Source organism: Trematomus bernacchii, unplaced genomic scaffold, assembly GCF_902827165.1.
Source record: "Trematomus bernacchii unplaced genomic scaffold, fTreBer1.1, whole genome shotgun sequence".
NCBI lineage: Eukaryota > Metazoa > Chordata > Actinopteri > Perciformes > Nototheniidae > Trematomus > Trematomus bernacchii.
Window position 1 is genome coordinate 3,205,062 of NW_022987910.1, and position 27,030 is coordinate 3,232,091.

At 38.8% G+C, this 27,030-nt stretch overlaps 2 protein-coding genes across 12 annotated transcripts in view; both read right to left on the reverse strand.

Annotated features, from left to right (window-relative positions):
* Nucleotides 1–1,843, reverse strand: part of limk1a (LIM domain kinase 1a) — a 47,107-nt gene extending 45,264 nt beyond the window's left edge. Inside the window, exon 1 of the mRNA XM_034115141.1 lies at nucleotides 1,670–1,843. Within this exon, the coding sequence (XP_033971032.1) occupies nucleotides 1,670–1,727 (58 nt within the window). The 5' untranslated portion in view covers nucleotides 1,728–1,843. The remainder of the gene's footprint in view (nucleotides 1–1,669) is intronic.
* A 1,536-nt stretch (nucleotides 1,844–3,379) lies between these two features.
* Nucleotides 3,380–27,030, reverse strand: part of elna (elastin a) — a 55,343-nt gene continuing 31,692 nt past the window's right edge. Inside the window, exons 14-64 of one of the 11 annotated variants that reach the window (XM_034115256.1) lie at nucleotides 26,907–26,981; nucleotides 25,982–26,020; nucleotides 25,799–25,882; nucleotides 25,654–25,704; nucleotides 25,455–25,535; nucleotides 25,182–25,226; nucleotides 24,910–24,954; nucleotides 24,642–24,689; nucleotides 24,464–24,517; nucleotides 24,135–24,188; nucleotides 23,825–23,875; nucleotides 23,637–23,699; nucleotides 23,296–23,349; nucleotides 22,986–23,036; nucleotides 22,798–22,860; nucleotides 22,463–22,516; nucleotides 22,155–22,205; nucleotides 21,975–22,037; nucleotides 21,841–21,891; nucleotides 21,563–21,742; nucleotides 21,205–21,249; nucleotides 20,975–21,088; nucleotides 20,685–20,753; nucleotides 20,390–20,548; nucleotides 19,783–19,905; nucleotides 19,604–19,681; nucleotides 19,123–19,254; nucleotides 18,974–19,012; nucleotides 18,530–18,646; nucleotides 18,323–18,451; nucleotides 18,027–18,140; nucleotides 17,755–17,814; nucleotides 16,755–16,847; nucleotides 16,632–16,667; nucleotides 16,207–16,242; nucleotides 15,089–15,091; nucleotides 14,971–14,997; nucleotides 14,857–14,871; nucleotides 14,709–14,738; nucleotides 14,516–14,542; nucleotides 12,955–13,002; nucleotides 11,782–11,835; nucleotides 11,642–11,704; nucleotides 11,478–11,531; nucleotides 10,997–11,032; nucleotides 10,516–10,608; nucleotides 9,439–9,477; nucleotides 8,220–8,285; nucleotides 6,737–6,772; nucleotides 5,282–5,365; nucleotides 3,380–4,841 (exon numbers count right to left, since the gene is read on the reverse strand). In XM_034115256.1, the coding sequence (XP_033971147.1) occupies nucleotides 4,795–4,841; nucleotides 5,282–5,365; nucleotides 6,737–6,772; nucleotides 8,220–8,285; nucleotides 9,439–9,477; nucleotides 10,516–10,608; nucleotides 10,997–11,032; nucleotides 11,478–11,531; nucleotides 11,642–11,704; nucleotides 11,782–11,835; nucleotides 12,955–13,002; nucleotides 14,516–14,542; nucleotides 14,709–14,738; nucleotides 14,857–14,871; nucleotides 14,971–14,997; nucleotides 15,089–15,091; nucleotides 16,207–16,242; nucleotides 16,632–16,667; nucleotides 16,755–16,847; nucleotides 17,755–17,814; nucleotides 18,027–18,140; nucleotides 18,323–18,451; nucleotides 18,530–18,646; nucleotides 18,974–19,012; nucleotides 19,123–19,254; nucleotides 19,604–19,681; nucleotides 19,783–19,905; nucleotides 20,390–20,548; nucleotides 20,685–20,753; nucleotides 20,975–21,088; nucleotides 21,205–21,249; nucleotides 21,563–21,742; nucleotides 21,841–21,891; nucleotides 21,975–22,037; nucleotides 22,155–22,205; nucleotides 22,463–22,516; nucleotides 22,798–22,860; nucleotides 22,986–23,036; nucleotides 23,296–23,349; nucleotides 23,637–23,699; nucleotides 23,825–23,875; nucleotides 24,135–24,188; nucleotides 24,464–24,517; nucleotides 24,642–24,689; nucleotides 24,910–24,954; nucleotides 25,182–25,226; nucleotides 25,455–25,535; nucleotides 25,654–25,704; nucleotides 25,799–25,882; nucleotides 25,982–26,020; nucleotides 26,907–26,981 (3,323 nt within the window). In that variant the 3' untranslated portion in view covers nucleotides 3,380–4,794. Of the gene's footprint in view, nucleotides 4,842–5,281; nucleotides 5,366–6,736; nucleotides 6,773–8,219; nucleotides 8,286–9,438; nucleotides 9,478–10,515; nucleotides 10,633–10,996; nucleotides 11,033–11,477; nucleotides 11,532–11,641; nucleotides 11,705–11,781; nucleotides 11,836–12,954; nucleotides 13,003–14,515; nucleotides 14,543–14,708; nucleotides 14,739–14,856; nucleotides 14,872–14,970; nucleotides 14,998–15,088; nucleotides 15,092–16,206; nucleotides 16,243–16,631; nucleotides 16,668–16,754; nucleotides 16,848–17,754; nucleotides 17,815–18,026; nucleotides 18,141–18,322; nucleotides 18,452–18,529; nucleotides 18,647–18,973; nucleotides 19,013–19,122; nucleotides 19,255–19,603; nucleotides 19,682–19,782; nucleotides 19,906–20,389; nucleotides 20,549–20,684; nucleotides 20,754–20,974; nucleotides 21,089–21,204; nucleotides 21,250–21,562; nucleotides 21,743–21,840; nucleotides 21,892–21,974; nucleotides 22,038–22,154; nucleotides 22,206–22,462; nucleotides 22,517–22,797; nucleotides 22,861–22,985; nucleotides 23,037–23,295; nucleotides 23,350–23,636; nucleotides 23,700–23,824; nucleotides 23,876–24,134; nucleotides 24,189–24,463; nucleotides 24,518–24,641; nucleotides 24,690–24,909; nucleotides 24,955–25,181; nucleotides 25,227–25,454; nucleotides 25,536–25,653; nucleotides 25,705–25,798; nucleotides 25,883–25,981; nucleotides 26,021–26,906; nucleotides 26,982–27,030 lie in introns of all 11 variants that reach the window. The other 10 variants (XM_034115255.1, XM_034115259.1, XM_034115257.1 and 7 more) reach the window with 10 other exon arrangements.

Here is a 27,030-nt window from a genome sequence, read left to right on the forward strand (position 1 = left end):
AAATTCCAATGTAGGAAAAAAAGCATGTCTCCGCTGCAGCTCAGCAGTAACACTACAACATTGTATTGACAACATTAACTGCATTATTGGGTGCTTTTGGTGGCATATTGTAGAGGCAGCTAAAACTAAAATACGTGTGATGAAGTTCTTCTGCACACCCACAGCTAAATGTCGCTGCTTGCCATCTGTCAAATGCAAAACAGATTTATACAAATTAAATGGTGGGCACAGATCAGTTCACAGACATCTGCTTCCTTCATAGATTCAATATAATATACCATTTAGAAATATATCAGTGTATTAATGTAGAATCACAGGAAAGGGTAAGGTTGCAGCTTATATTATTCATCCATCTCTTGAATTTGAAAACTGTGCTGTCAGAGGTTTGGTGCGTTTAGCTTGTTAGTTTAATGCTTGAGCCTCCCTGCAGCTTTATTGATCATATCGACTCGCAGGCAGTCTGATTTGCGCTAATGCCTTTTCTCTCCTCTCCTTTCACCTCACCTCTTTACTAATTGATATGTTTATATCTCATCTCTTCATTATGGAGCACCTTTCTCTGTGATAAATGTGTCCTCCTGTCATCTGCAGTCTGCAAAGGCCTCAGTATAGGTACACAAACACACCTCACACACACACTGACAGTAACCTGTGCAGCAGCACCGGTTGTCCCAACTTATTCATTACTCACACAGTTCCTCATGCCAAGTGAGTCATCACATAAAAGCTCTATTGTCAGGTCTGTGAACTTGTTAGTGTGTTTCAAAATGTGCAGCAATGTCACATATCAAAGCCTGAATTCAGCAAATATTCACATTGATGCACACATAATACCTAATCTTGTTGTAGAGCAATGTTTTCCAACGTTTAATAAAAAGAAATACTTCTACTTCCTGCGTCATTCCAAAGTTCAACCAAACAACATGTTGTTCTTGTTTGAATAGCAGAAAAGGTTAAATAAAGTAATGTATAAGAAAAAGAGCAAAGGTTAGATTTACATTTAAAAAGCGTATACTTTTTGTAGCAGGACTTTATTGATTTAATTGTTCCCTCTTTAGTTAATCATCTCATAACACCTCCATTTCAAGAGGATTTTCTTCAGTTGTGTTCTTTAAAAAAAACTGAGGTAAAGGATGTTATCATACTGACACTGAATATTTCTCCAATACCATTTACAACAGGAGATAGATAGAGAGGTGGGCAAACATTCATCTTAAGGCTATCAGTATATGTGCAGCTACATATCAAATAATATGTTTTTTTTAAATGTAGGATCTTTGGATGCAATTTCCAAAGTTGCACCTTGTCTGTCATTTTGCAATAAGCACCCCGTAGATTCCTAATTGTAATGCATACATGTAACAACCTGTTTACGAGCAGAACATTTTTGGCTATCCTGAGTGTGCATGGCATGAGGGTGCACACTGCATCCAAACATGAAGGATGCATCAACTCCGAGGAAACAGGGCTTCAGTTTCGGTATACAGCCTGAAGCTGCCCGGAGACACAATGCTGTCTGTGTGTGACTGACAATAAACGATATTAAAAGCAAGAGAAATAGTGGACAAAATAATGTTCATATCCACTTTCGGTGGAGCATCCTGTGTTTTGTTTCGCTGTCTCTGCATCTCCCGCCCCGCCGCATGCATCTCCTTTCGCGGGTCCTTACCTTCCTCCTCTCCCATGCGTTCGTCCTTCCAGGTGCAGCACAGCAGCATCAACCTCATTCACTCTCTCACCGAGCTCCGGGACAGAGCCAGCCGCCTCTGGTCGACAGATAACCGGTGTCCGACCACCTCCGCAGCCCATCCGCCGGTCGTGTTGCTGTGCCTCGGTCCCTCCCTGCGGCTGCTTCCTCCTGTCTGCACGTTTCTGCGGCGCTTCATTCAAGAGAGCGGCCGACCAATGAGCTTCTGATACGGGGAGAGGAAGACTCAGCCGGCCAATCAGAGAGCTCCCTGTTTAATTAATGCAAGTCTTCAGGGATGGGGAGCAGCGGCACAGTGGAGTGCAGTAAACACCACGGGGGGCTAACAAGTAGAGAATAACTACATATTAGTCTAACTCCCATATTTTACAGGTGTTTGTTAACATGTATACCATGTTTTATTCTTTGGAGTAGTGTAATAATACTCTGTTACAAGTCCTGCATCAAATCCTTCTCGAGTAAGAGCACTCATTATGCAGAATGTCCAGTTTCAGAATCATATACAGTATACTGTATTATATTGCAGAATTGTAACAATAGATAAACATTAATGTGTTCATGTTGCAGCTGGTAAAACTAGAGATAATTTAGATTACTTGATATACTGCTGGGTAGGTTAACCTATAATAAAACATTATAATGTAACAGTTGAAAGGTATTAATAATATCGGCAGTCAACTTAGTCAACTAAAAAGCTAAAGACAAATAAATTACTTTAAATTGAAAATGTCTTTAAGATCATTACTTTTGAAATCGATGCCGCTTAAACGCAACACAGAAACACGAAAGTCTTGAAAAATGTTTCACCAACTATTGGTTGCAACTTACTTTCTTGTTGAAATATATTAAGCAGTATACTGCAGTGCCATAGTGACACTGTGGGATTAGACTTCTGCTGATGGAAAAACCGTTTTAGCTTTTTTAAAGGACGCAGATCACAGGTCAGTGGTTCTCCCAGGAGAACTTTGGCAACATGAGTTCATTATTTCCAGCTGGCACAAAAAGAACAACGTTTATAGTCACCACTGAGGAGACTGCCAAATCATTCACATATGAGACTTTAAAATACACTTAAAGGTAGGGTAGGTAAGTTTGAGAAACCGGCTCGAGATACACTTTTTGTTATATTCCATGGAATGCTCTTAACATCCCGATAGCAATGAATATCTTAAGTGCTTTGACAAAAAATCCATAAAAAAATGTCATCTGTGGAAGCCGTAGTACTGTAAAAAGTACGACCAATCATTTTAGCCGGCCCGGCTAAAATAACTGGATGGCCTACCTGCCTGTCAGCCTTCCATCTGTGCACAAACTTATCTCGTGCCCTCATTGGTCATGTGCGCGTTCGTGTGTGTTGGAGGAGGGGCTCTGTAAGGAAGTGGCAGATTTTCTCCGGTTGTGTATTTTCAAATTCTAGCGATCTCGAGCCGGTTTCTCAAATGTACCTACCCTACCTTTAATCTGATGTTTCCTGATTCATTATGCCAAGTGTGAGAAAGTTAAGATCTGATGGAACTGACAAAGAATAAGACGTGAACCTGAGATGTTATCCCTGTGTGGTATGTGAGGGATTACACCGGACCCCCTCGGCCAGGTGGTTTTCATCAGCACTGTTTCTGAGGAATGTACTCATACAGAAAAGAATAATATAAACAAACAGGAAGACACAAGGTATTTTAACACATTTTATTATGTTACTTAAGGAAGCAAATTCAAAGCTGGATTCTGGGAATAACTCACAAGTGTGTCGTGGAAATATAAAAAGTGCAAAACCACACTGTTCCTCCTTATGAAAACAGTTTTAAATAAAGATGAAGAGTATCCCCAGGCACATAAGACGAAGTCTGACCCAGCGAGGCTCAAAGACAGTTCTTACACAGCACCGAGTGAAGGAACCCAAGCCAGCAAATATCAGATTAGTACAAAATACAGTACACGATTACAGGAAGAGATGGAGTCACTGGGCAATGGCGTTCATTAACCTTTGGACAGTAAGCCTTTTTTAAAGCAGCTCAAGTAAATGAAGAACAATGAGAGCTTAAGCCTCACAAAAACACTTCGGCTCTCCTGTTAAACAAAGTCGTATTCTGTATTACAATTCAAAACAGTGAATAAATGTGTTTTATGTACACACAAAATAAAGCTATGAGTCAAAGCAAACACATCTTGAACTTATATAAATGTAAATAACTGCTGCATTGAGACTAAACATGTAAAGCAGACTAGAGCGTGAAACATTGACACATCCATAATGTACATGTCAGAGCAGTCTCTGCGTTACATTTTAATATACCTGGAACTAAAAGGCCTCGCCGCTTTTTCCTAAGGTTTTTAAACATCCTGTAATGGATCTTTTGATTTTCAGCGGCATGTCGCTCCTCAGAGCACCAACTGCTCTTCATTCATCACAAGTTTGGCAACATTAGAAATGCTGAGAAAACTGAACTGCGTAGCAACTAGAATCAGCAAAGTTACAGAGCAGATGGGTTGGCCGGAGCCCCAATGCCCGCTGCTCGACACCCCGCAGGCCTAAAAATAGCAGCCGAGAGGACGAGGAACCAGAGAGGACGCTGAGATTGGCCAGATTTAATCAATTTTCTGGACGAGCTAAGACCAACCCGACCCATCTGACATGTCAGAGAGACGACAGACAGTGTGACTGCAACACTGAGGACAGTTCACCTTGCTTCAGGATTAAAACCAAAATCATTCATAGGTCAAAATTGCAGCCGATGGTTCAGCCAGTCTTTCACACAACAATACAAACCACACACACATTCAAACACAAGAACAACACGTGGTGACACAAACACACTCTTTGTATTTTAAGTAGGCTGCTTCAATACGGGGGATTAAAGCTGGTTACCTTGGGCACATTATTGATTAAAGGCACTATCAATAACAAGCGTCACATCAGAGCGTGTACAAAATTCTGGGTCGGTGGGTTTTTTGTATAAAAAAACAAGTAAAAAACAAAACAAAAAAACATCTTTACATGTTTTCTTAATGGGGTTTCTTTGCATATAAAATGTACATTCTAGATCATGCAGTAGCACCGTGGTTTGTTGAGGTCACACTGGTGAGCTCTACTTCCTCCTCCCACAGAATTTGCCCTGGCATCCCGCAACGCCACCTGCAGCAAAAACACAGGATTATACTTTAATCTTTTATAAGAATACCCCAGAGACATTCACACACACATCAGCTTTTTTATGTAGCAGGCTTCTGCATCTGCCGTTGAGGACGATGTAATAGGGCCATTGTATTTTTTAAATAGTTTTTGAATTACAGAGCCGATGGAGATTTACAGAAAAATAAAAACCTTGGTTTTTCCTCAGATTATAAAGTTATTTGGTAGAAAAACATCAACCTCAACCGACAAATTATCCTTACAAATGTGTGCACTGCTTATATAATCTCAATGAATAAGCACGTTTTTCTTTCTGGTAAATTTGGAAGATTCTTTCTATGAATATTACCCCCCTCCCTGCTTTGCCATTGATATTATTAGTTTTAACTTTAATGGCTGTCGTTGTAGTTGTTAAACTGACTGAAGTTGGTAAAAGTGTTTACCTCTGTAGACTCCTCCTCCTCCTCCAACTCCCCCTCTTCCTGCACCAAGGAAGCCCTGCAATGGGCCGTACTTCGCTGCTTTGGCTGCAGAAAAAAGGACAACCAAATTACTAATTTACTTTGAATAACAATGCTAAACAAATGTTTTAATGCCTTTACATGTTCCCCAAAAAGTCTCGTTTCTCTGCTGTAATGGCTGAGTGAAGTTTAGGTTGATAAATGTGTGACCACAGCATCCATACAGCTACTATTCTGTACCAACCAAACAGAAGGAGGAAAACACCTGCCATTTTAGGAATTTGTACACAGTTTATTTTATATCTGCCAGACCACAGTCAATGTGTGGAATTTTATTTTAGCCTTGGAAATAGTAGTTGGACTTTACTATAAACACGTATGATCCACCTCACAACCTCAACAAAGAAAACTAGTATAATTTGAACTAAGATTATTTTGTTAAATGTTTGGGAATATGTATAACTCTAGACTGAAATACAATGAGTGATGTGGATGGGGTGTAAAGTGAAGGGCTGTCCTAAGATATAAGAATGCATTGTGATTTATAATTTTTACAAAAACAAACCAGACTGTAAACATCACTGGCCTACAGAAAATTACATCAGTGTTAACTGAGTGTTCACGTAGCAACACACGCATCATCCATGTGACATCTATTATTACACAGATGAGTTAGACCATAATGTAATGTCTGTTCATTTATATAATGATATCCTTTATTCATTTGGCAACAGGACAACTTAACCGTGTATCATACTGTATCCTTGATTTACAATTACGATTGGATTTCTTGGTAATAAAGTTATAAACAAACTTGTTTATTTATATGAACAATACCAAAGAGGCAATGACATCAAACCTGCCAGTGAGTTTTGAATGTGTGTGTATGGACTTGATAAAGCTGTAGATGAAATGCCCTTCCCTGGATATATAGAGTTGTCAGATTATAAATCTGAAAGTGAATGTAAATCACCGGAGGCTGTTATTTATATGCTGTAATATAGCGTGTAATGTAATCCTATGTAGGATCCATTTATCCATCCATTAGTGAAACCCACTCATTTTATGGAAGGTCGTGGGGGGCTGTAGTTAATCATGAGCCGGCAATAGTTGCCGAGAAACTGACATGCATGAAACAGACTGTGGGAGGAAACTGTTGAATCCAAAGTAATCTAATTTCACTCATTCATTCAGAGATCAAACTACTGACTGAAAGAAACCAGACGTGCTCTCCTTGAAATAATCCCAGCAGCCGTAATCTCTGATGTTCAGGAAAATGCAGATTATCATCACACTGTGCCGTGCCATCTGCACCGATAGCATACACAGAATCACTGAAACACTTTCCAAACAATCTGACCAGGAGCAGAGAGACTTGATATTTATTATTGCTTCCTGGTGTGGAGATGTGTGTGAATGTGAGGAGGGGGTTTGTACCTTGTTGAGGAGTCAGTGGGGCCGGCACATATCCATCTAAACAAAATCAAAGACAAATGAGAGAAAACATGGTGCCATAAGACTAACGCTGATATGAAACCACTATGGATCTGTCACAGTGGATGATTTATGTGTCCCGGCCAGGATGTGGTGAGGAGACATTAGTATAATATCACATGAGAGGCACGTCTGATCCAGAGACGCTCTCAGTGTATTCAAGTAACCAGTGTGCACAGACAATGTGTTCTCCTGTCTGTGTTTTGTATTTAAAATAAATTAAAGCTAACAAGAGAGAAGGTGCTTAAGGTTTTGCCTATTAAGCTGCTGGAATTTGAATAAAGTGAGCTCTGACACCGACCAATTTTCTTCTGATGTGTTTTGCAAAATGGGAAGAAGACTACAAACATCATTAAAATTTCAATTTGCTCTACTGTCTGTAGTAATCCAATTAATCTTTGTGTAATTAGGTTCTCAGAAAAGAAAAGGGCAGGTTGTCATTATTCAAACACAATGTAATACCCTGAGGTAAACTCAGCCTCCCATGTGTGTAAAAAAACGAGTGATAGATATTAGAAATTCAATTATGTTAAAAGTTAAACCCGCCCTTTCTGCCTTCGCGAGGTAAATAAATACAAGTAATATGAATATTTTCTATAATAATAGTATGTCATTCAAACCATGCGTCTTTATGATCAAATGTTTTCATTTCATTACTAACCTTCATATTTTCTATTCTAAATTTGATCAGAGATTTAATTGAGATTGCATTCTCTCTACTGTACGTCCACTAGTAACACGGTAATAATTCTTGTTTTCTTATGCGAGATTCCATGGAAACCCCCATAGTGGATATGAGCGGAAGTTGTAGTTGCATTGTGTTTACATTTTCCAGAATAAAGGGAGGGAGAAAAGATACATTGTCCACATCCAGGGCTATTGAGCAATAACCATAAGAGTGGTCATTCTGCTTTGGTTCTCCTCTCCCTTTCTAAATGCCCTCAGCTCTAAAGGGGAAAACGATGAGTCAGTGTTCCTGTTCTTTCATCCATTCAGCTGTGTTACCTCCCTGATGGCAGTTGGGCATTAATCCACCTTCTCATCCAGAAACAATGATGAAAAGTTAAAAACTACTGCGCTCTAAATCCTCTTCTACGGGAAGAGGTTTGGCCAGCATATTCTGGTATATGTTTGACTTTAAGTAGCAGTGAAAAACAATAATGACAAAGAAACAACATACAAATGAACCTTTCTGTATCTATACTGAAGAAAAGATGGTAAGTAGGAAAGATCTTAAAGTGAAAATCTTAAAGCTGGCTTCTTCTCTTGCCCCCGCCTATTAAGATAAATGTTCCTATTCTGTCGTCTGTTGGGTCCTTTCCACTGATTTATAACCCGCAGGTTACAGCACAGCACGCTGTTTAACACCTATCTTTCATTTACATCGTGCACAGACACAGAAATGCAGAGAGAGCAGCTGTCATACTTTGGTAGTACTGTTGGGGGTAACCTCCTCCATAACCAGGGACCACAGGAGCCACAGGAACTGCACCTGTAACATTAAAAAGCTTTACTTAGTGTACCATGGAGAGGATGCATAGACAGAAAAATAACATCCTATCCTATTGGTAACCGACAATATTCCTAATACAATATAATCATTAACTTTGATAGACAAACTGTTATGATATGATCATGTAAGTTGTGAAAAAACTACCTAGTAACAACTTTGAGTGACATTCAGTTTTAGGGACGTCAAGACGTTAGTCATTTATATTATTGTTTTTATGAATATATTATTTATAATCATTTCAATCAATAATTGCCTGGTGTCTGTTTGGCAGGGCCGGCTGTTCCGTATAGGAATTCATGTATTTATTTAAAAACAGAAAAAAAGGATACTTGGAGGCCCAACTCTAGGTGACTGAGCCCCCTTCGAGGTCTATCTGTTCACATGCTGGTACAGTATGTACTGTGAGTTTGATATCTTAATATATTTTTATAGAAGCCAATTATTATTCACCATTTGGCAAACCCTTCTGTTGGAAAAAGCTATTGGCGAACAAGAAAAGTTATTAAACCATCTGTGGAAGCATTTCACACAGACGTGTATCTCTCTGGCCTTTGGGAGGGGGATTAGGGGAATGGGTTTTAAAGAGCAGCCTGGTCGGGGTCTGTGGGGCCGAGAGAGGAGCTGCTGCTGTGAGATTACACTCATCCCTCACTGGTGGCCAGAGGAGGAGGAGAGGACCAGAGGCTACTCTGCACAAAGTGTGGAGAGTGTGGTGGACAGCTGATTTGAAATGTGTCCCATATTAGCCACTATTGTTTTTTGTTGATGATTAAAAAACAGTAAAATAAGATAGTACCTAAAAACGGCGTATGAGGACCATTGTACAAGAAAAATAAAAAACGTTGAAGTTGGATCCACGTCATCATACCACAGGCTCTGTTTAATGCCTGCAGCGGAGGACTTCATGTTATTTTACTGTGCATTTGGATTCAGCAATATGGAAAATACTTGTGATTTATGCTAACAATCACCATATTATCATAAGCATGCAAACATTGAAGAGACAATTCCAATTTCAAACACCATAGTTATTTGAGTTCTCTCTTGGAAATATTCATAATTTATTTACTTTGACCTATAAAGGCCCCAATACTGCGTCCGAGCAGAAAATAGTAAATATGGTTTTTCTCACCTGGCTGATAAAAACCGCCACCTCCAAGATGACCGTAGCCTGAAAAGCAGACACACAAATCTCAATAATGAGTCCATTCTTAGGATTTAACAGTGAGTATGACCTGTTATATTGGTTTGGTTCCTATAGCTGTTGTTGTTTGTCCCCCTGAGGTGAAGCCAGTGGCTCAGCTGAGGTCGCAGCAACAACATCATCCAAACGTCCTCTGGCAGAGTTTTGCTATTTCAGTGCAATTCTCCGGGGGTTTGTGTTATGTTCCAACAGTCACACTTTGATGTTGCACACAGCTTCACTAACAGTAATCAGTCCCCATCAGGAAATGTTATGTTGTCGACTTGCTTCATTTACAAACTCCTAACGGCACTGTAACACTGCAGGGAGTACAGTTATTTGCTTGTTTATACTAAACCTACTTGTTCTTGTTTTTGATTTTATTTATCTTCATATACAGTACAGTGCACTACTTTTTAATTGTGTTCATTATGTTTTATGTTATATTGGTGTGGTTTGGGATGAAAAAAAGGATCCCCTGTATGTTCTGAAGCCCTTGTTGATGTTACAATGTTGATTGCCTAATTTATTATCTACAGTCTGCATAAATGTTTGTTAACTTGCATGTTTTTTGCCTGAGGACGAGATGGTGCATCTCAAGGGGATTGTCCTCTTATTATAATTTTAAAAAGGGAAATACAACTAACATGGCAGCTTTTATGTATTCACTAATACATGCATTTTTCTTGGGACTCATCAGTTTCTCAGAAAAAACACTGAATAGATTATGTTTATACCGGATTGATTTTAATGCAGTAAAACGTTTAATCTAATTTCTTCAGCAGGAGCTTTGTCACAATCAAAGGAAAGAAAACATTTGACAATCACCCAAGTCCTAAAGAAATAAATCCTACTTTAACTAATTTACTATTACTGAGTATTACTGAGAAGGAGGAAGCAGGGAGGAATATTGAGTATGAACACATATTAATCTCATACAGTATATGCCAACATCTGCTCCACTTTTCCAAGCTATTTGACATTTAAATGATGTTTGCTTTAACAGTTACAGGCCTGTTACTCTACCTGGTTTGGGTGGTTTAGCTCCACCTCCACCTCCTCCCAGTCCACCTGCAGCGGGATACTGCAGCCCACCTGCAGCGGGATACTGCAGCCCACCTGCAGCGGGATACTGCAGCCCGCCTGTCACAAGACAAAGAGAACTGGCTTAGATTTGATTACGTTAACCTCGCTGGCACAGGATTGTAAACCGGCCTCAACCACTGTAATTACTGCCTCCAACACCAGAGGATTTTCTTCATCAAAGTTTCCAGCTGGCTTCTCCTTCCTGACACTCCCCCCCCCCCCCCCCCCCCCCCCCCCCCCCTCCTACAGAAACTTATCAGCATGTCGGCCAGTTTCCTGCACAGGAAGTGGGATGTGATGCCATCTCCTGACCAACTGTCACTTTGAGCACCGAGCAGAACGTTTTAGTTTGTTTATGTTCTTTTTTTATTGGAGGGACATGTGTAAAAGTGCTGTCGGCCTCCTCTCCTCTCATACATACCCTGGCCATAACCATGTTGATATGGCCTGTATCCCCCTGAATCGTGACGACAGAGAAAAGTAGCATTATTTTCTGGTGGCTCAACTCACCTCTTCCAGTTTGTGTCAGGGACGGTTTCATCGGAGAAATGGTAATAATAAAAAAAGCATGCTAACAAAAAGAGGTTATAATTGAAGCCCTATAAATTGAATAAGGAAGAAATTGTGTTTTATGAATCCAAATTAAAGGAATAATCTTGATTTTTTTTAAGCCTGAGCTTGGAGAAACAGACAGGCCCATGCTAAATTATGTTCTTTATTACATGGGAATGTGCCGAACTATGCATCTACTGTAGGGAATATGCTGACTCTGAATAAATACCTAATACAAACCAAATGTAAAGAATCCATGTATCCCTAAACTGACACTTGTGTCGATGTTTGAAGGGTTCACAAAAAAAGTATGTTTAACAGCTGAAATAAATATGTTTATGGGTTCTGACCTTGATAGCCTCCTGCAGCCAGTGGGATCCCTGCTCCTCCTGCTCCGCCAACAGCTACAAGAAGCACAACAAAACAATGTCTAAGCCTTAACAAGCAAAATGTCAAAACATAAATATTTGATTATAACCCAGATGGAGATGTTTGTGAAATGTCTCCTACATACCTGGAGGATTCAAAGGCCTTGCTCCAGGCAGAGTGGCTGCTCCGGTACCAGCACCATAAGGAACTGCAAAGCAGAAATGATAGAAGTGAAAGTCGCAGAAAGTAGCCTGTAAATGTTTATATCATTAAAAAAGAACTTGCCTCCATAGTTTCCCCAATAAGGATATCCACCTCCGGCTTGACCAACACCTGCAACTGAACCGATGGAGCAAATGTGTTAGAAGATTGGAGGGGTAAAGTCAGAAGATTGAACAATTGCTTTTAGATTAGCTTCAATGACTAGTTAACATGAATAGTTAAAAACACTACACTCATTTTTAAGCTCAGGGATTTGTTTCTAAAATGATTAAAAAATGTTAACACTTAAACAGAGATGAATTAAACATGTACTGTAAGGATATTGAATTGTAAACTCAGGTAGGTAAATATATGTTCTCCCAATACTGAAGGTTTTATCATTAGTGTTCAATGTTTCTAGTTTGTGTTATAGTCTTATATGGAACCAACTAAGTTTCCCTCTCAGGGACAACAAGATTTGGACTAAAAGTAATGCAGAAAAATCATTTTGCATTTGGTCTCAAGTCCATCACAGGTAAAATAGTGCAGAAAGGCAGAAATTACTGCAAACCCACAGAGGGATAAAAGTGATGACTCTTCAGTCTTTTGGAGGTTTAATTGGGTCGAGAAAGACCTGATGCAGCTTTTCCTAATATATTAACTGCTGCTTTTAATCGATCCGAGTTAAGTCATTAACTGTCCAGACAGAATGTGCACAGTAAGATAAATACAGTGAGTGAAAGTAGGATCTGTAACATATAATATAATCAGAAAAGGTGTATTGATAACATTATTAGGATGTTTTCATTCTTCAATGACAACATTATCATTTTAGATTTAGATTTGATTAGATTTATTTCGAATGTGTAAAACAATAATACAACAAATTATAATAATAATGAAAGGAAACATGATAATTATTACACTATACAAACTTAAGCAGTGTCAAATTGATAAACAAAAATATTACTGATTCTAAATTATATATAAACATCTACTTAATTACATTATCATTAACACTTGTAATAAGGTATGCATAACTTAACAAATCATCTTCAATCAAACAATGTCCTCTTATTGTGTTGCAGCTACTGTACATACAGTAGAGGCATTTATTTGTATGGTAATACCACATGTCAGGATCTACTTACAGTATATGAACTATTGATTTATGTTGATTGTAAAGCAGGCAAAATAGAGAAATGCAGCAATGTTGCAAAAATAAATTCTGATGAATTATTTATTAGCCATATTTACCCGGTAGGTACGGTTTAGGTGCTTTGCCACTTGTGCCAACACCCACACCTGAAAACAGCAGTTTTTAAAATGATTAAATTCACTGACTACATCCAAGACAAGTGTGGACAGGGCTGTTTAATGTGTATATGTCGCCATCATGTGGCCACAAGGATGAATCGTATCACATTAACTTTCAATACTAAAATACAGCTTGAGTGCTGATTACAACATGGAGTTATTGAACCAATTACATTAATTTAATTAAATACATGATATGCAGAAAGAGCATGAGCAGCACCATTTACCACATGGCAGTACAATATAGCAGCAACGACATTTAAAGTGCAAGAGAAGATAAAAGAGCTACATAAAGTGCGAGAGGAGATGCCCCTGTGTTAAAGTGTATTTAGCGGTGATTGCACGTCTGTTTGTTTCTCAACCATTCTTTGAGTTGACCTTTGAAACTATTGAGAGTGAAACAATCCCGTATCTCAGTTGGGAGGCTATTCCAGAGTGAGCTGCCTTTAATGGAAAGGACATTTTGTCCAAAAGTGGTCCGTCTGCGGTGGAGTTCACAGTCTCCTCTGGTTTCTGACCTAGTGCAGCGTCCAGTGTGTTTTTTGTGGATGAATTCCCCTAAGGGAGGGGGGGCCAGTCCATGTAAACATTTATAAATAGAGCACATACTTTTAAAATACATAAAATTGTGAAAACTCAAGAAATTGTGTTTTTCAAGAATGGTACAGTGGTGGTATGAATAAGGCTTTCTGTCATTATACTATTTTTAGGCATATACTATAGGTCTCAGATATACAAAATATATAAAAAAACATGTCTATACTGTAAGTGTTTTGCTCAAAATACCAAACAGATCACCCATTCTAGCCATGGAATACCCCTCTATGTTCAGCCCTGTTAGAGAAGTCCGGGTCCGTAACTTAAAAAAATATATATATATTTGAAAAAATTAGGAGCCAACGCCTGCACAGAATTCTACCGGCAGATACTCAGCTAAATGCTGCCATTATTAAACCCCATATATTTTTATATCCTGCTTTTTTACACATATTCTCTCCAGTACAACGTTAGCTCTGAGTGTTAGCGATGCTTGCTGATGTAAAGACCATATTACTTCCAAAACACGTCGCGCATTGTTTCTGATAGGGCCGTGGGTGTAAAGCCAGCCCACACATCCGATATTATGTCATATCGGCAGCAAATAGTTTAAAAAGCCAACAAGGAAATAAATATAAAGAACACCAAAAATAAAAATTCAAACCTTGTGCATAAAGTTTTAATACTAAAAAACGGTTTAGATACTGTCTGATATTTGTAATACTCAACTGTAGTTATATGATTTTAATTGCTATTAGAAAATAGATTTTTACCCAAATGTTTAACATAATAATTTATTTGTTTAAATATTTGATTAGATTCAATAATTCAGCTGTTCTTGAAGTATGAAACTAACATGACCAGGTGAACTTCGAGGTCGGTGTGGTATCATATCGGGACCTAACTCTTATATTTGTTACATTTCAGTCAATCTCAGATCCAAACAGAGGTTGTTTACACTTACCAGGCTGGCCTTGGCCAGTTGGACCAACTAAAACATAAGCAGAGGTTTCAGTTAGTGAATGTTACACATGTTAACAGACACAAAGAGAGCAATCTCTTTAAAATAAATACATTCGGAACAAAACACTATATTTCATACAACTCCAACATGATAATGTAAAACTATAAATGGCTCATGATCTTTGCACTCTTACCACCAGAGGGTGCTGCAACACCTGCTCCACCTGGGACAAACGAATACAAAAGGTGGGAGTCAAAAATATAATGTCTGAATAGAACAGAAAATAATATATGGTTGCATATTGTTTGGTTTATTTTCAATATGAGAGAGTTTTGACATACCAACACTTGTGCCAGCTGTGAAATAAAACAAAAACAATGGTTCACCACGTTAACCATCTAATGTTTGTATTTACTAGAATGAATGTTTAAGAAACAATATGCAGAACAACTTACCACTGGGCTGAAGAATACCACCAGAAACTGTAAAACATCCAGGAATAAAAACAAGGATTAAAACAAGATAAAACAGATTCAGAAGTGAATTAAAAATATGCAATTATTTTAAACCCACCGCCTGTTTTCACACAGCCACCACACCAGTAAGAAGTGCAAAAAAAGAAGAACAATTAATCAGTAAAATTGTGTTTTACAAAACAACATTTCAATAATCTTGTCTGTTTGGTTTGATTACATTTATATCATTCACATAAAAATCTGCTGGTAATGGTGAAACTGTAAAACAGAGCCAAAATGTAAATGTTGGTAAAGTAAGGTATAGGAGAAACATACAGCAATGATAGGAGCGAGACATCCTTTTGAAATAATGCAAAACAAGTATTTAACGTGAGAAAATTATGTCAATAGAGCAACAAAACTAAACAATGATAAGCACAGTGATTGTGTTAGTGTAGAAGGCGAGATTGCACAAGATCATAACTTTATTTCATTTTTATAACTATTATTATTTTTGTATTGCTCATGCTCTTATTGTTATTATGTTATGTTATTATGTTGCATTGTTGGAGAAGCCTGTGACATAAGATTTTCAACTGCATAATTACTCTGTAGCTATGTCAGATTGACAATAAAGAACCTTGAACCTTGAACCTTGATACTGTAAGTACTGTTGAGGAAAAGCGACAACATGTGACCGCGACTGACATAATGGTGTTAGAGCGTCAGAGAACACACACTAAATGTTCCTCTCTTTCAGCGCTACATCACAGTGGCAAGAACAGGCCCATACTGTCATGTCTGTGCTTATACATGATGAGTGTATTCCCATTTTGTATAATAAATTCATGTGGGTGAGAATAAAATATGCCAGTGGAGGCTGCTGGGAAACCAATTCAGAGTCAGAACCAGAATACCTTTATTTGAGGGGAAATTTACATTAAGAATGAACCATTAACCAAATATACCAACAGGTTATATAGTGATGTGGCTACACTTACAAATTGTGCTCTTAAGATTTGATTATGTAATTATAAAGATAAATCTGGATGCTAATTAAATTAAAACATTGACCTGCAAAACTAAAGATTCTGAAGTGTCTATTTCGGCAAATATATTCACAAATACTCATTGGAATGTCCTATTCTTTATCAGAGAGAACAATAAATAAATTAGATATAAATACCACAGATTTTATTTTAGAGACACAGGTTTCATGCAAACAGCGAGTCTTACTGGGCTGCAGGACCTCTGCGACAGTAGGCGTGGGCTCTGCCAAAAGACAACATGGCAAAGTTTCATCCATTGTGCCATAAAAAAGCGCAAGTTAGAAAGCCTAAAAGAGGCAGAAGCTGTGAGGGAGAATACAATACTGCCACAGCTGGGAGGCTGTAAGCCAGAGGTGGTCAATAGCTGCTAGCACTAGCAATACAAATATGTGTGGGCAAGAAATGGATGAAAAAAATGTAGAGTTAATAAATGATGACACATTGGGGTGCAGTAACCCAGAGCTACAGCGCAATTGCAAGATATACTGTAAGTGGAAATGCTGCTTCCCTTTCCTCCCATATGATTTATACAGCTACTGCAAAAACATACATGTGTGAATGTGTGTACATTTGATTTCCTAACACATGCAGAGTACTGGCATTTCACTGTACCTGGTTGAACAGTTCCAGCAGCACTTGCATCCGTTGCTATAAGATCAATAAAAACATGATTCATAATACAACACTTTTATAAAGGAAAATCTAAGAAATATGAACCTGTATTTTCTACGTCACCTGGCACCCCAACAGCAGAACCATTTGTGCCAACGCCGACCTCTGGAGCTGGAGTAGCTGGTCCCCCCCCAACGCCAACCCCAGTGATGCCTCCTACAAGAGGCACACAAGGTTAGCAAATACATGCCACTGTTATCTGAATGCTAAATTAAAAAAACAAAAAGCTTTTGTGCAAGTCTCCAACTGAAAGGCTCAAAATAGTGGCTCTTGATGATTCTGGTTTTTCCTTGATACATCAATACTCTATTGTGGACTTTGTAGTAGAGGAACCAAATGAAAATTGAAATATATGAATTATTGTCTTTTCATCAAAAAAATGTATTTAGCTCAATATGACCAAATACCACTGGTAAATAGTAAGTCTAGATAGGAGTCTGTCTTCCCAAAAACAATTGTGTTTACTGTTACAGTATAACATAATGTGTTACGTTTAAGGTTTATAGTTTGTGATGAACAAAGTTACATAAAGAGTTAAATCTTAGCAGAAGGGAAACGCTACCTTTACGTGTGAAAGGAATGCATTTTCAATAAACCCAAATAGAGTAATTTAAGGCAATTTTGCACGTTTTATAATTAAGTTAATTGTCAGCAATGTTTAGACTGGTCCTCTTTGTTTAGTTAATTCATGTGGAGTTAATTTAGAAAGTTAATCCACCATACTTGAGGTGTTCTTGAAGTTAATTGAACAAAGCTTTTCCCCCTGTTTATACTTATTTAAACTTACTCCAACCTCTAATCCTGGACATGTGGAAGAGTTTCAGACATGTCGAACAGATGATTTTAGGAAATAGGACTTTTTTACTGGTAAAACTGGTGAAAAAAAATGACTGAAAGTGTTTCCAGACGCTCTTTATCATGTTGTTGTGCTTTCACACCGCTTGGATGTTCTGCATAAACTCAATAGTCAATAAAGTCTATAATATCATCAAAATCTGAATTGTGACACAAATGTTATCGCTTTGTAAGATGACAGATAATACAAAAAAAGTAGGTGCCCCACCTCCTCCGGCCCCTCCCTGTCCTCCTGTTCCTAACCCTGCTCCAGCTATTCCTCCAACACCTGATTAGGGGAAAAGAGATCGTTATATTAATCAAACAATGCCCAACCAATTTAAATCAGTTTACACACAACAAATGAAAAAGTGTGAATATTTAGTTTTTGGCCCAATTAATATAATCTAATAAAAAGTAGGATAAGTGAAAGTTTCTAAAAAATATATTTTTACACAACTCAATGTTTAAGATTGGGGTTTGTGTGGCTATTTATTTTACCGTATTTAGCAGCTTTTGCGGCAGCAGAGTATTGTCCACCTTGTAAGTAGCCGGTACCTGCTGGTACTCCTCTTGCTCCTGGTACGAGCCCCACTCCAGCTCCTCCTTGAACTCCTAATTAAGGCAAATGAAGCAGGTTCCATGATAACTTTGGTTAGTCAAATGTAATAACAAGTAGATAAAGACAAATAAAAAGAGAAATTACATGTGTAATTACTGAAAACTGCAGAGTTCCTGTAAGTCAATACGTTAATGAATGTCTCTGAATTTGTGATATTTGTGTTTGGTTTTTATACCGTATTTAGCAGCTTTTGCGGCAGCTAAGTATTGTCCAGCTCCCAGTCCTGGGACAGCACCAGGCACTGCTCCTGCTCCTCCCCATCCTGGAACAAACCCTGCTCCAGCGCCTCCCGCAACTCCTATTCCTGAAAATTATATTGTTCTTATAGGAATGGGCTAATTTACAAGAAAATGTCTCTGATGTGTAGTATTTCTACATTTACCATATTTAGCAGCTTTTGCGGCAGCAGAGTATTGTCCGCCTCCTGGTAAATAACCGGTACCTGCTGGTACTCCTCCGGCTCCTGGTACAATCCCTGTCCCAGCTCCTCCTGGAACTCCTATTCAAGGAAGAATTTGCCGTTTCTATCATTAATTACGGTATGGGCCGTACAAAAGGTCACCAGTTGGTTTGTGGACTACACTTCTGAAGTCTTGAGTTCAGTGTTGAGAGACAACTTTTGGCAGACAAGCAAAGCGCTTAACGTCACACTTAAGGACACCAGATGACCTTGAAGACCTTGATTACATATTACAGATTTCTCTAGGTTCTATACACTTTTGGATTTTGGGTAATAAAACAACTTAACAGATTTTTTTAAGTAGGTCTTATTAAAAATATTTAAGTAGAAAATGTACATATTACATCTTTAAAGAAAACATCTTACCATACGTTGGGGGTTGGACTCCAGCCCCAGGTCCATACCCTGTTGGGAGGCAACATTATATTTGTTACCTAGAAGTCATTGCATCATATTGAATTATCATAAATGAAACAGCAAAAACCTTTTGTCTACGCTTATTTTTTTAAACTCACAACCATAGCCGGCACCAACACCAGGAAGTGGCTGTCCTGCTCCACCTGGAACTACGCCTCCTTGGCCTGCTCCTTGGCGTGCTCCTTGGCGTGCTCCTTGGCCTGCTCCTTGGCCTGCTCCTTGGCCTGCCCCTGGAAGTTAGGAATAAATATTACATTTGACAGAATTTATTGGTAAGCTATTGCCATTTCAAACAAATACAATCTATCAATGCATTCAAGGCACAATTTACCAAAACTTGTTATTGTTTCATTGGATTGAGGTAATCATTTCTTCACCATCAAAATGATTGGGAGGCCACACTTTATGAAATGATAATCATGACACTATGTAAAATGGGAACAAATATCCGCTCTCACCATATTTAGGAGGTTTAGCACAATACAATATGCCCAGAAGAGGGTGAGAAGAAGAGATGTGAGTTTAGTCAGTAATAAAAAAAAACGTATAATACTCATGTAGATAAAGGAGCATGCTTACATCCATATCCTGGTAAAAATGGGACTCGTCCAGGAACTCCTCCTCCACCTGCACCACCACCTGGAACACCGCCTTGACCTTGATGCAAAACAATAATATTTTAATCATGCACACTTACTTAAAATACTACTTACAATATCTATAGTCCTGGTCAGCAATTTATTTTGAAATTGAGTTACCATATTTAGCAGCTTTAGCAGCAGCTGAGTATCCTCCTGCTCCTCCTACTCCTCCTGCACCTAATGCACCTGTTCCTACTCCTCCTGCTCCTCCTAGGCCTCCTGTTCCTAGTCTGCCTACGCCTGTCAAAGACAAATGTATTTCCATGTGAAGCTGGTGGTATGGTTAAATGCAGGAACAATTCGTTTTTTCTTGCAATTGAATTATCTATATAAGAATTTATAACAATGAAAAACAACTAAGAATCAATAGTAGAACTTTAAAAGAAAAAACTGAAACTCAAATGACTATTCCTCCTTTTGTCTGTGCATCCTGCAGCTGTTTGGAACATCAACTCCATTTCACTGGCTTTGCATCTTAGAGCGATAAAAAGCAGTCTCTCGTATTGTAAAATAAACGTTGCCTTTAAACAAACCACCACCAGAACTTCTTAAGGTTGTGATCTCCCAAAGATAATTATAGTGCTGTTATAGTCATGGCAACACAGCTTCTTCTCCATCCATGTGATACTGTAAATAAATTCCCCTTAATTAATCATGTTATCATTGAAATCAAGATCTTTTTATCTTATCTTAGTTGGATTTTATCTTTGGTGGAAAAGAATACCATATTTAGCAGCTTTAGCAGCAGCAGAATATCCCCCTTGTCCTCCTTGTCCTCCTTGTCCTCCCTGTCCTCCGGTCCCTAATTGTCCGCCTTGTCCTCCCAGTCCTCCTTGTCCTCCCAGTGTTCCTGTTCCTAATTGTCCTCCTGCTCCTGCTTGTCCTATAGTGTGCAGGGCCAAGGGGGCAAGAAAAAAACCTAATGATATTCAATACTTACTCCACTAAAATGATTATGTTCCTGTGAATACACAAAATACACAAAAACCTTTTATACACTAATTCATTTATACATATACCATATTTAGCTGCTTTGGCTGCTGGTGAATATCCCCCAAACACTGGTGCACCTCCTGGTAATCTTGATCCTATTTGGGGCCAACATTTATCGAGATGCTGTTACTGAATTCAAGGTTAAGTTACTTAGATGAGTGGATATATAATGGTAACATAAATACAAGCATATGGCATCATTTTTTTAAATAAGTAATGGGAAAAACAACGAAAACAATGCTATTCACTTTTCAGTTATAAGAATGATTACTGTACATTTTCAGTTGAGCTTTTTATGTCTTTTGCTAGATCATACCTCCTGGCACCTGCCCTGGATACTGTCCACCAGTGCCTCCTGGCAGTTGCCCTGGATACTGACCTCCAGCGCCACCACCTCCTCCACCACCAACACCCCCTGCCACACCCAAACCTGAAGCAAAGAGCACAGACTCTGTTTGGATCCAATCATGTTCTTTAATCATGTTGCACAACTTTATGTTTTGTCTTGATAGAAAAGCATTGTAGGTAATAAAGGTGTTAGGCTACCATATTTAGCAGCTTTAGCCTGAGCCGGTGAGATGCCTCCAGAACCTACTCCGAAAGAACGGAAAAATAAAAATTCAACCATAATAATTCAGATGTTCGCCAGCAGTGTGGCTTTTCGTTTAGTTTGCTCATAGCTAAGTTTGTCACATTTCTTTCTTCCCCAAGAAGAAGGCTCTCACTTTGTCAGCAGGATTTGAAAAAAACTATAGCTTGCTGTAGCTTTCTAAAGCCCTTAATTTGTTGAGCTGATTCGTTTGAATTGTAGGAAACAAATAATCTTTCACTTTCGTAACCACTGCCAAATTGAATTTTCCAAGGACTATCCTGAGAAGAGTTTGTCTTTTGCACGGTATCTTACCTCCTGGCAGCTGCCCTGGATACAGTCCACCAGTGCCTCCTGGCAGTTGCCCTGGATACAGTCCACCAGTGCCTCCTGGCCGTTGCCCTGGATACAGTCCACCAGTGCCTCCTGGCCGTTGCCCTGGATACAGTCCACCAGTGCCAGCAACACCACCAACACCACCAACTGCACCCAAACCTGGAGCAGAGATCACAGCTTACAAATATGTTCTGTACTAATGTTAAACACATGTTTTCTGGTTGGAAAAGCATTATAGGTAATAATGTGGTAGCTACCATATTTGGCAGCTTTAGCCTGAGCAGGTGAGATGCCACCGGTCCCAGCTCCTGTAGAAAGAAAAAAAGGGGTTATCTGGTCTTCTCTATTGTTCTAGTAAAGCTGTAGGCTGTGGTCAAACATCTGCCTTTACCTCCTGGCACCTGCCCTGTATATGGAATACCAGCACCCCCAGCACCGCCAACATTGCCAACACCTGAAGAAGAAATAACTAACTTGTGAGATACAAATATGTTTCTTTACTGATGTTTCACACATTATATTGTGTTTTTCATGGTACAAAGGCATTGCTGGTAAAGAATGACGTAACTACCATATTTGGCGGCTTTAGCCTGAGCAGGTGAGATGCCACCGGTCCCAGCTCCTGTAGAAAGAAAAAGAAAACATCAGGATTCTCTGGTCTTCTCTATTGTTCTAGTAAAGCTGTAGGCTGCGGTCAAACGTCTGGTGGCCCTTTCCCTTTTCTTCCATAATTGTCTCATCTTAAACATCAACTATAGGCAGAAATACATTTTTCCAACATCCAAAAATACTGTTTTGGGGTGTTGATTACAGTTTTAACTCATGATGGTGTGGAAATGGCACACTTTAGCTGTTTTTAATTTTTCCTCGTTACTTTACCTCCTGGCACCTGCCATGGATACTGAACACCAGCAGCACCAGCACCGCCAACGCCTGGAAAATAAATCACAAACCTTGGTGAGTTACAAATGTGTTTCTTTACTGATGTTTCACAAATTGTATTGTCTTTTCTTGCTACAAACGTATTGCTGGTAATAAATCAGGTAACTATAATATTTGGCAGCCTGAGCAGGTGAAATGCTACCGGTCCTCCTTTCTATAATCATCTCCACTTAACCATTAAATATAGGCAGACATGTTTCTCAAATATCCAATAGATTTGAATTTAACTCTTAATTAAGGCATGGTGTGAAAATGGCACCATGATACTCTACCTCCTGGCACCTGCCCTGGATACAGACCACCAGCACCCCCAACACCGCCAACATTGCCAACACCTGAAGAAGAAATAACAAACTTTAGTTAGGTACACATACACATGTGTTTCTTTACTGATGTTTCACACATTATATTTAGTTTTTCTTGGTACAAAAGCATTGCTGGTAGTAAATCAGGTAACTACCATATTTGGCAGCTTTAGCCTGAGCAGGTGAGATGCCACCGGTCCCAACTCCTGTAGAAAGAAGAAAAAAACATCAGGATTCTCTGGTCTTCTCTATTGTTCTAGTAAAGCTGTAGGCTGCAGTCAAACGTCTGGTGGCCCTTTCCCTTTTTTTCCATCATTGTATCATCTTAAACATCAACTATAGGCAGAGATATATTTTTTCCAACATCCAGAAATACTGTATTGGGGTGTTGATTACAGTTTTAACTCATGATGGTGTGGAAATGGCACACTTTAGTTGTTTTTTTGTTTTTCCTCATTACTTTACCTCCTGGCACCTGCCATGGATACTGAACACCAGCAGCACCAGCACCGCCAACGCCTGGAAAATAAATCACAAACCTTAGTGAGTTACAAATGTGTTTTTATACTAATGTTTCACAAATTGTATTGTCTTTTCTTGCTACAAACGTATTGCTGGTAATAAATCAGGTAACTATAATATTTGGCAGCTTTAGCCTGAGCAGGTGAGATGCTACCGGTCCTCCTTTCTATAATCATCTCCACTTAACCATTAAATATAGGCAGACATGTTTCTCAAATATCCAATAGATTTGAATTTAACTCTTAATTAAGGCATGGTGTGAAAATGGCACCATGATACTCTACCTCCTGGCACCTGCCCTGGATACAGACCACCAGCACCCCCAACACCGCCAACATTGCCAACACCTGAAGAAGAAATAACAAACTTTAGTTAGGTACACATACACATGTGTTTCTTTACTGATGTTTCACACATTATATTTAGTTTTTCTTGGTACAAAAGCATTGCTGGTAGTAAATCAGGTAACTACCATATTTGGCAGCTTTAGCCTGAGCAGGTGAGATGCCACCGGTCCCAGCTCCTGTAGAAAGAAGAAAAAAACATCAGGATTCTCTGGTCTTCTCTATTGTTCTAGTAAAGCTGTAGGCTGCAGTCAAACGTCTGGTGGCCCTTTCCCTTTTTTTCCATCATTGTATCATCTTAAACATCAACTATAGGCAGAGATATATTTTTTCCAACATCCAGAAATACTGTATTGGGGTGTTGATTACAGTTTTAACTCATGATGGTGTGGAAATGGCACACTTTAGTTGTTTTTTTGTTTTTCCTCATTACTTTACCTCCTGGCACCTGCCATGGATACTGAACACCAGCAGCACCAGCACCGCCAACGCCTGGAAAATAAATCACAAACCTTAGTGAGTTACAAATGTGTTTTTATACTAATGTTTCACAAATTGTATTGTCTTTTCTTGCTACAAACATATTGCTGGTAATAAATCAGGTAACTATAATATTTGGCAGCCTGAGCAGGTGAGATGCTACCGGTCCTCCTTTCTATAATTATATAATTACACTTAACCATTAAATATAGGCAGACATTTTTCTCAAATATCCAATAGATTTACATTTTAAAGCATGGCGTGAAAATGGCACCATGATACTCTACCTCCTGGCACCTGCCCTGGATACAGACCACCAGCACCGCCAACATTGCCAACACCTGAAGGAGGGATAACAAACTTTAGTTAGGTACACATACACATGTGTTTCTTAATGATGTTTCACACATTATATTGTGTTTTTCTTGGTACAAAAGCATTGCTGGTAGTAAATCAGGTAACTACCATATTTGGCAGCTTTAGCCTGAGCAGGTGAGATGCCACCGGTCCGCACTGCAGCGGAAAGAAAAAAAACATTCAGCATTCTTTGGTCTTTTTTGTTCTAGTAAAGGTGAAGGCTGTGGTCAAACGTCTAGTGACCATTTTCCTTTTTTCTATAATTATCTCCACTTAACCATCAAATATAGGCAGAATAATATTTTTCAAATATCCAATTGATATAAATTAAACTTTTCAGGCATGAGGGTGTGAAAAAGGCACCATGATAGCCTACCTCCTGGCACCTGCCATGGATACAGACCACCAGCACCGCCAACACCTGAAGAAGAAATTAAAACCTTGAGTTAGGTACAAATGTGTTTATTTACCGATGCTTCACACATTGTATTGTCAAATGTCTGGCCTGACTTTTCCTTATTCCATAATAAATCCCCCCTATCAAATGTGAAAGATTATTCCAACATTAAAGAAAACAGTTTTTTCGGACGTGGAATTAACTTTTAAGTCATGAGGATGCAAACATTTTTTTTTTTATATATACTCTACCTCCTGGCACCTGCCCTGGATACTGAACACCAGCACTGCCAACACCTGAAGACGAAATCACAAACTTCAGTGTTTCTTTACTGATGTTTCAACATTTGATTTGTGTTTTCCTTGTTGGAAAAGCATTATAGGTAATACATGTAGTCGCTACCATATTTGGTAGCTTTAGCCTGAGCAGGTGAGATGCCATGACATGTTTTTTTCCAACATCCGACAGATTTGGATTAAATGTATGGGTCAAGAAGGTGTGAAAATGGCACTATGATACCCTACCTCCTGGCACCTGCCCTGGATACAGACCACCAGCACCGCCAACATTGCCAACATTGCCAACATTGCCAAGATTGCCAACACCTGAAGAAGAAATCACAAACTTTAGTGAGATACAATGTGTTTCTTTACTAATGTTTCACAAATTGTATAGTAATTTGTTGTTACAAAGGCACTGCACGAAATAAATCAGGTAGGCTACCATATTTGGCAGCTTTAGCCTGAGCAAGGGAGATGCCACCGGGCCCAACTCCTGCAGAAAAAACAAAAATAAACATTTATCATTCTTTAGTCTTTTTTTTGTATTCTACATCAAATCAATTGTCAGTACACTCGTAAAAACACACCAGTTCCAACAGGATATCCAGGCCTCAACACAGGACCACCCTGTCCTCCAGGAAGTCCAGCGCCGCCATTACCAAAGCCATAACCTGAAACATTGTAATGTGAAACATCATTCACCAGTGAACGTATGCCAAGGTTATGCCAAATGTTTGCAAAAAAAGTAAAAATTCTGAAACTTGTTTTACCTAAAGGTTGTTTGCCACCGGATTTTGTTCCGTAGCCACCTGAGGAGAGAAAGAAAAATACATGAGAGCCAAACAATGAGCCAAAAATAATGCTGCTTGGCAAAACCTTAAAAACTGGGTCTAAAATAAATGTTCTGAGACATGGTTAAAAGTTTAAAACACAGTGGAATTATGATGCCATTTACTTGACTTGATTGCTTCAAATACATTAAAAACAGCTTTTAATTAATTATAGTAAATGTTATTAGTTATTCCATGTAGTGCATTATTACATTGCTGAAGTAGAATTGCACTTGTTAGTGTGTTTGGAAGCAGCTGCTTTTGGTTAGCCCTCTTTTTCTGTGTAATGTATACCAGAACATCTCTTAGGGATGAAATGTGTTATTCATTCATGTGTTCTCTTAATCATGGCTGGCCTTCTCCATGACATTTATACTGTAGATGACAGTGAAACATGATTATTCACTTGCCTCCTGTCTGCTAAACCTGTGCAGCTTGTTTTGCCTCTAACACATAGTCCTTAATAATACCCAATGTATATGTCTTAAAAGAACTTTAAATATAAATTCAGTTTTGAATTACTGTCCTACTTTAATTAAGGAAGGGTTTTTTTGCGACTGAAAAACAAGGCTCGTCAGATCCCTGATTCTGATTCTGTTACAGATGTTGAAATTCAAACTAATCATGATTGGACCTTTTCAATTTTAAAATGCCAGTAATGACACATTTGGCAATTGCTTGCGCCTTTCAATCATTTGGATTATTTTCTGTGCCCCTACCAAACTTCATTGATATATAAATAAGCAACTCAGCCAACATTTTAAAGATTTTTCTTTGTCTTGAAAAGCATATATATAACGTTTGAACAAAATCCAAAATGTAAGAAAAAACCATCTGCTTTGACCCACAGGGATATATATCTCACCTTGCACTTTGGGTGATTTTAGGGGGTATCCGTGGAACAGTCCCTGCTGCATCGGGCCACCGTACCCACGACCTCCTGTGACAGAATACATGTGTACAGACTTGATCATCTAAAACCAATAATA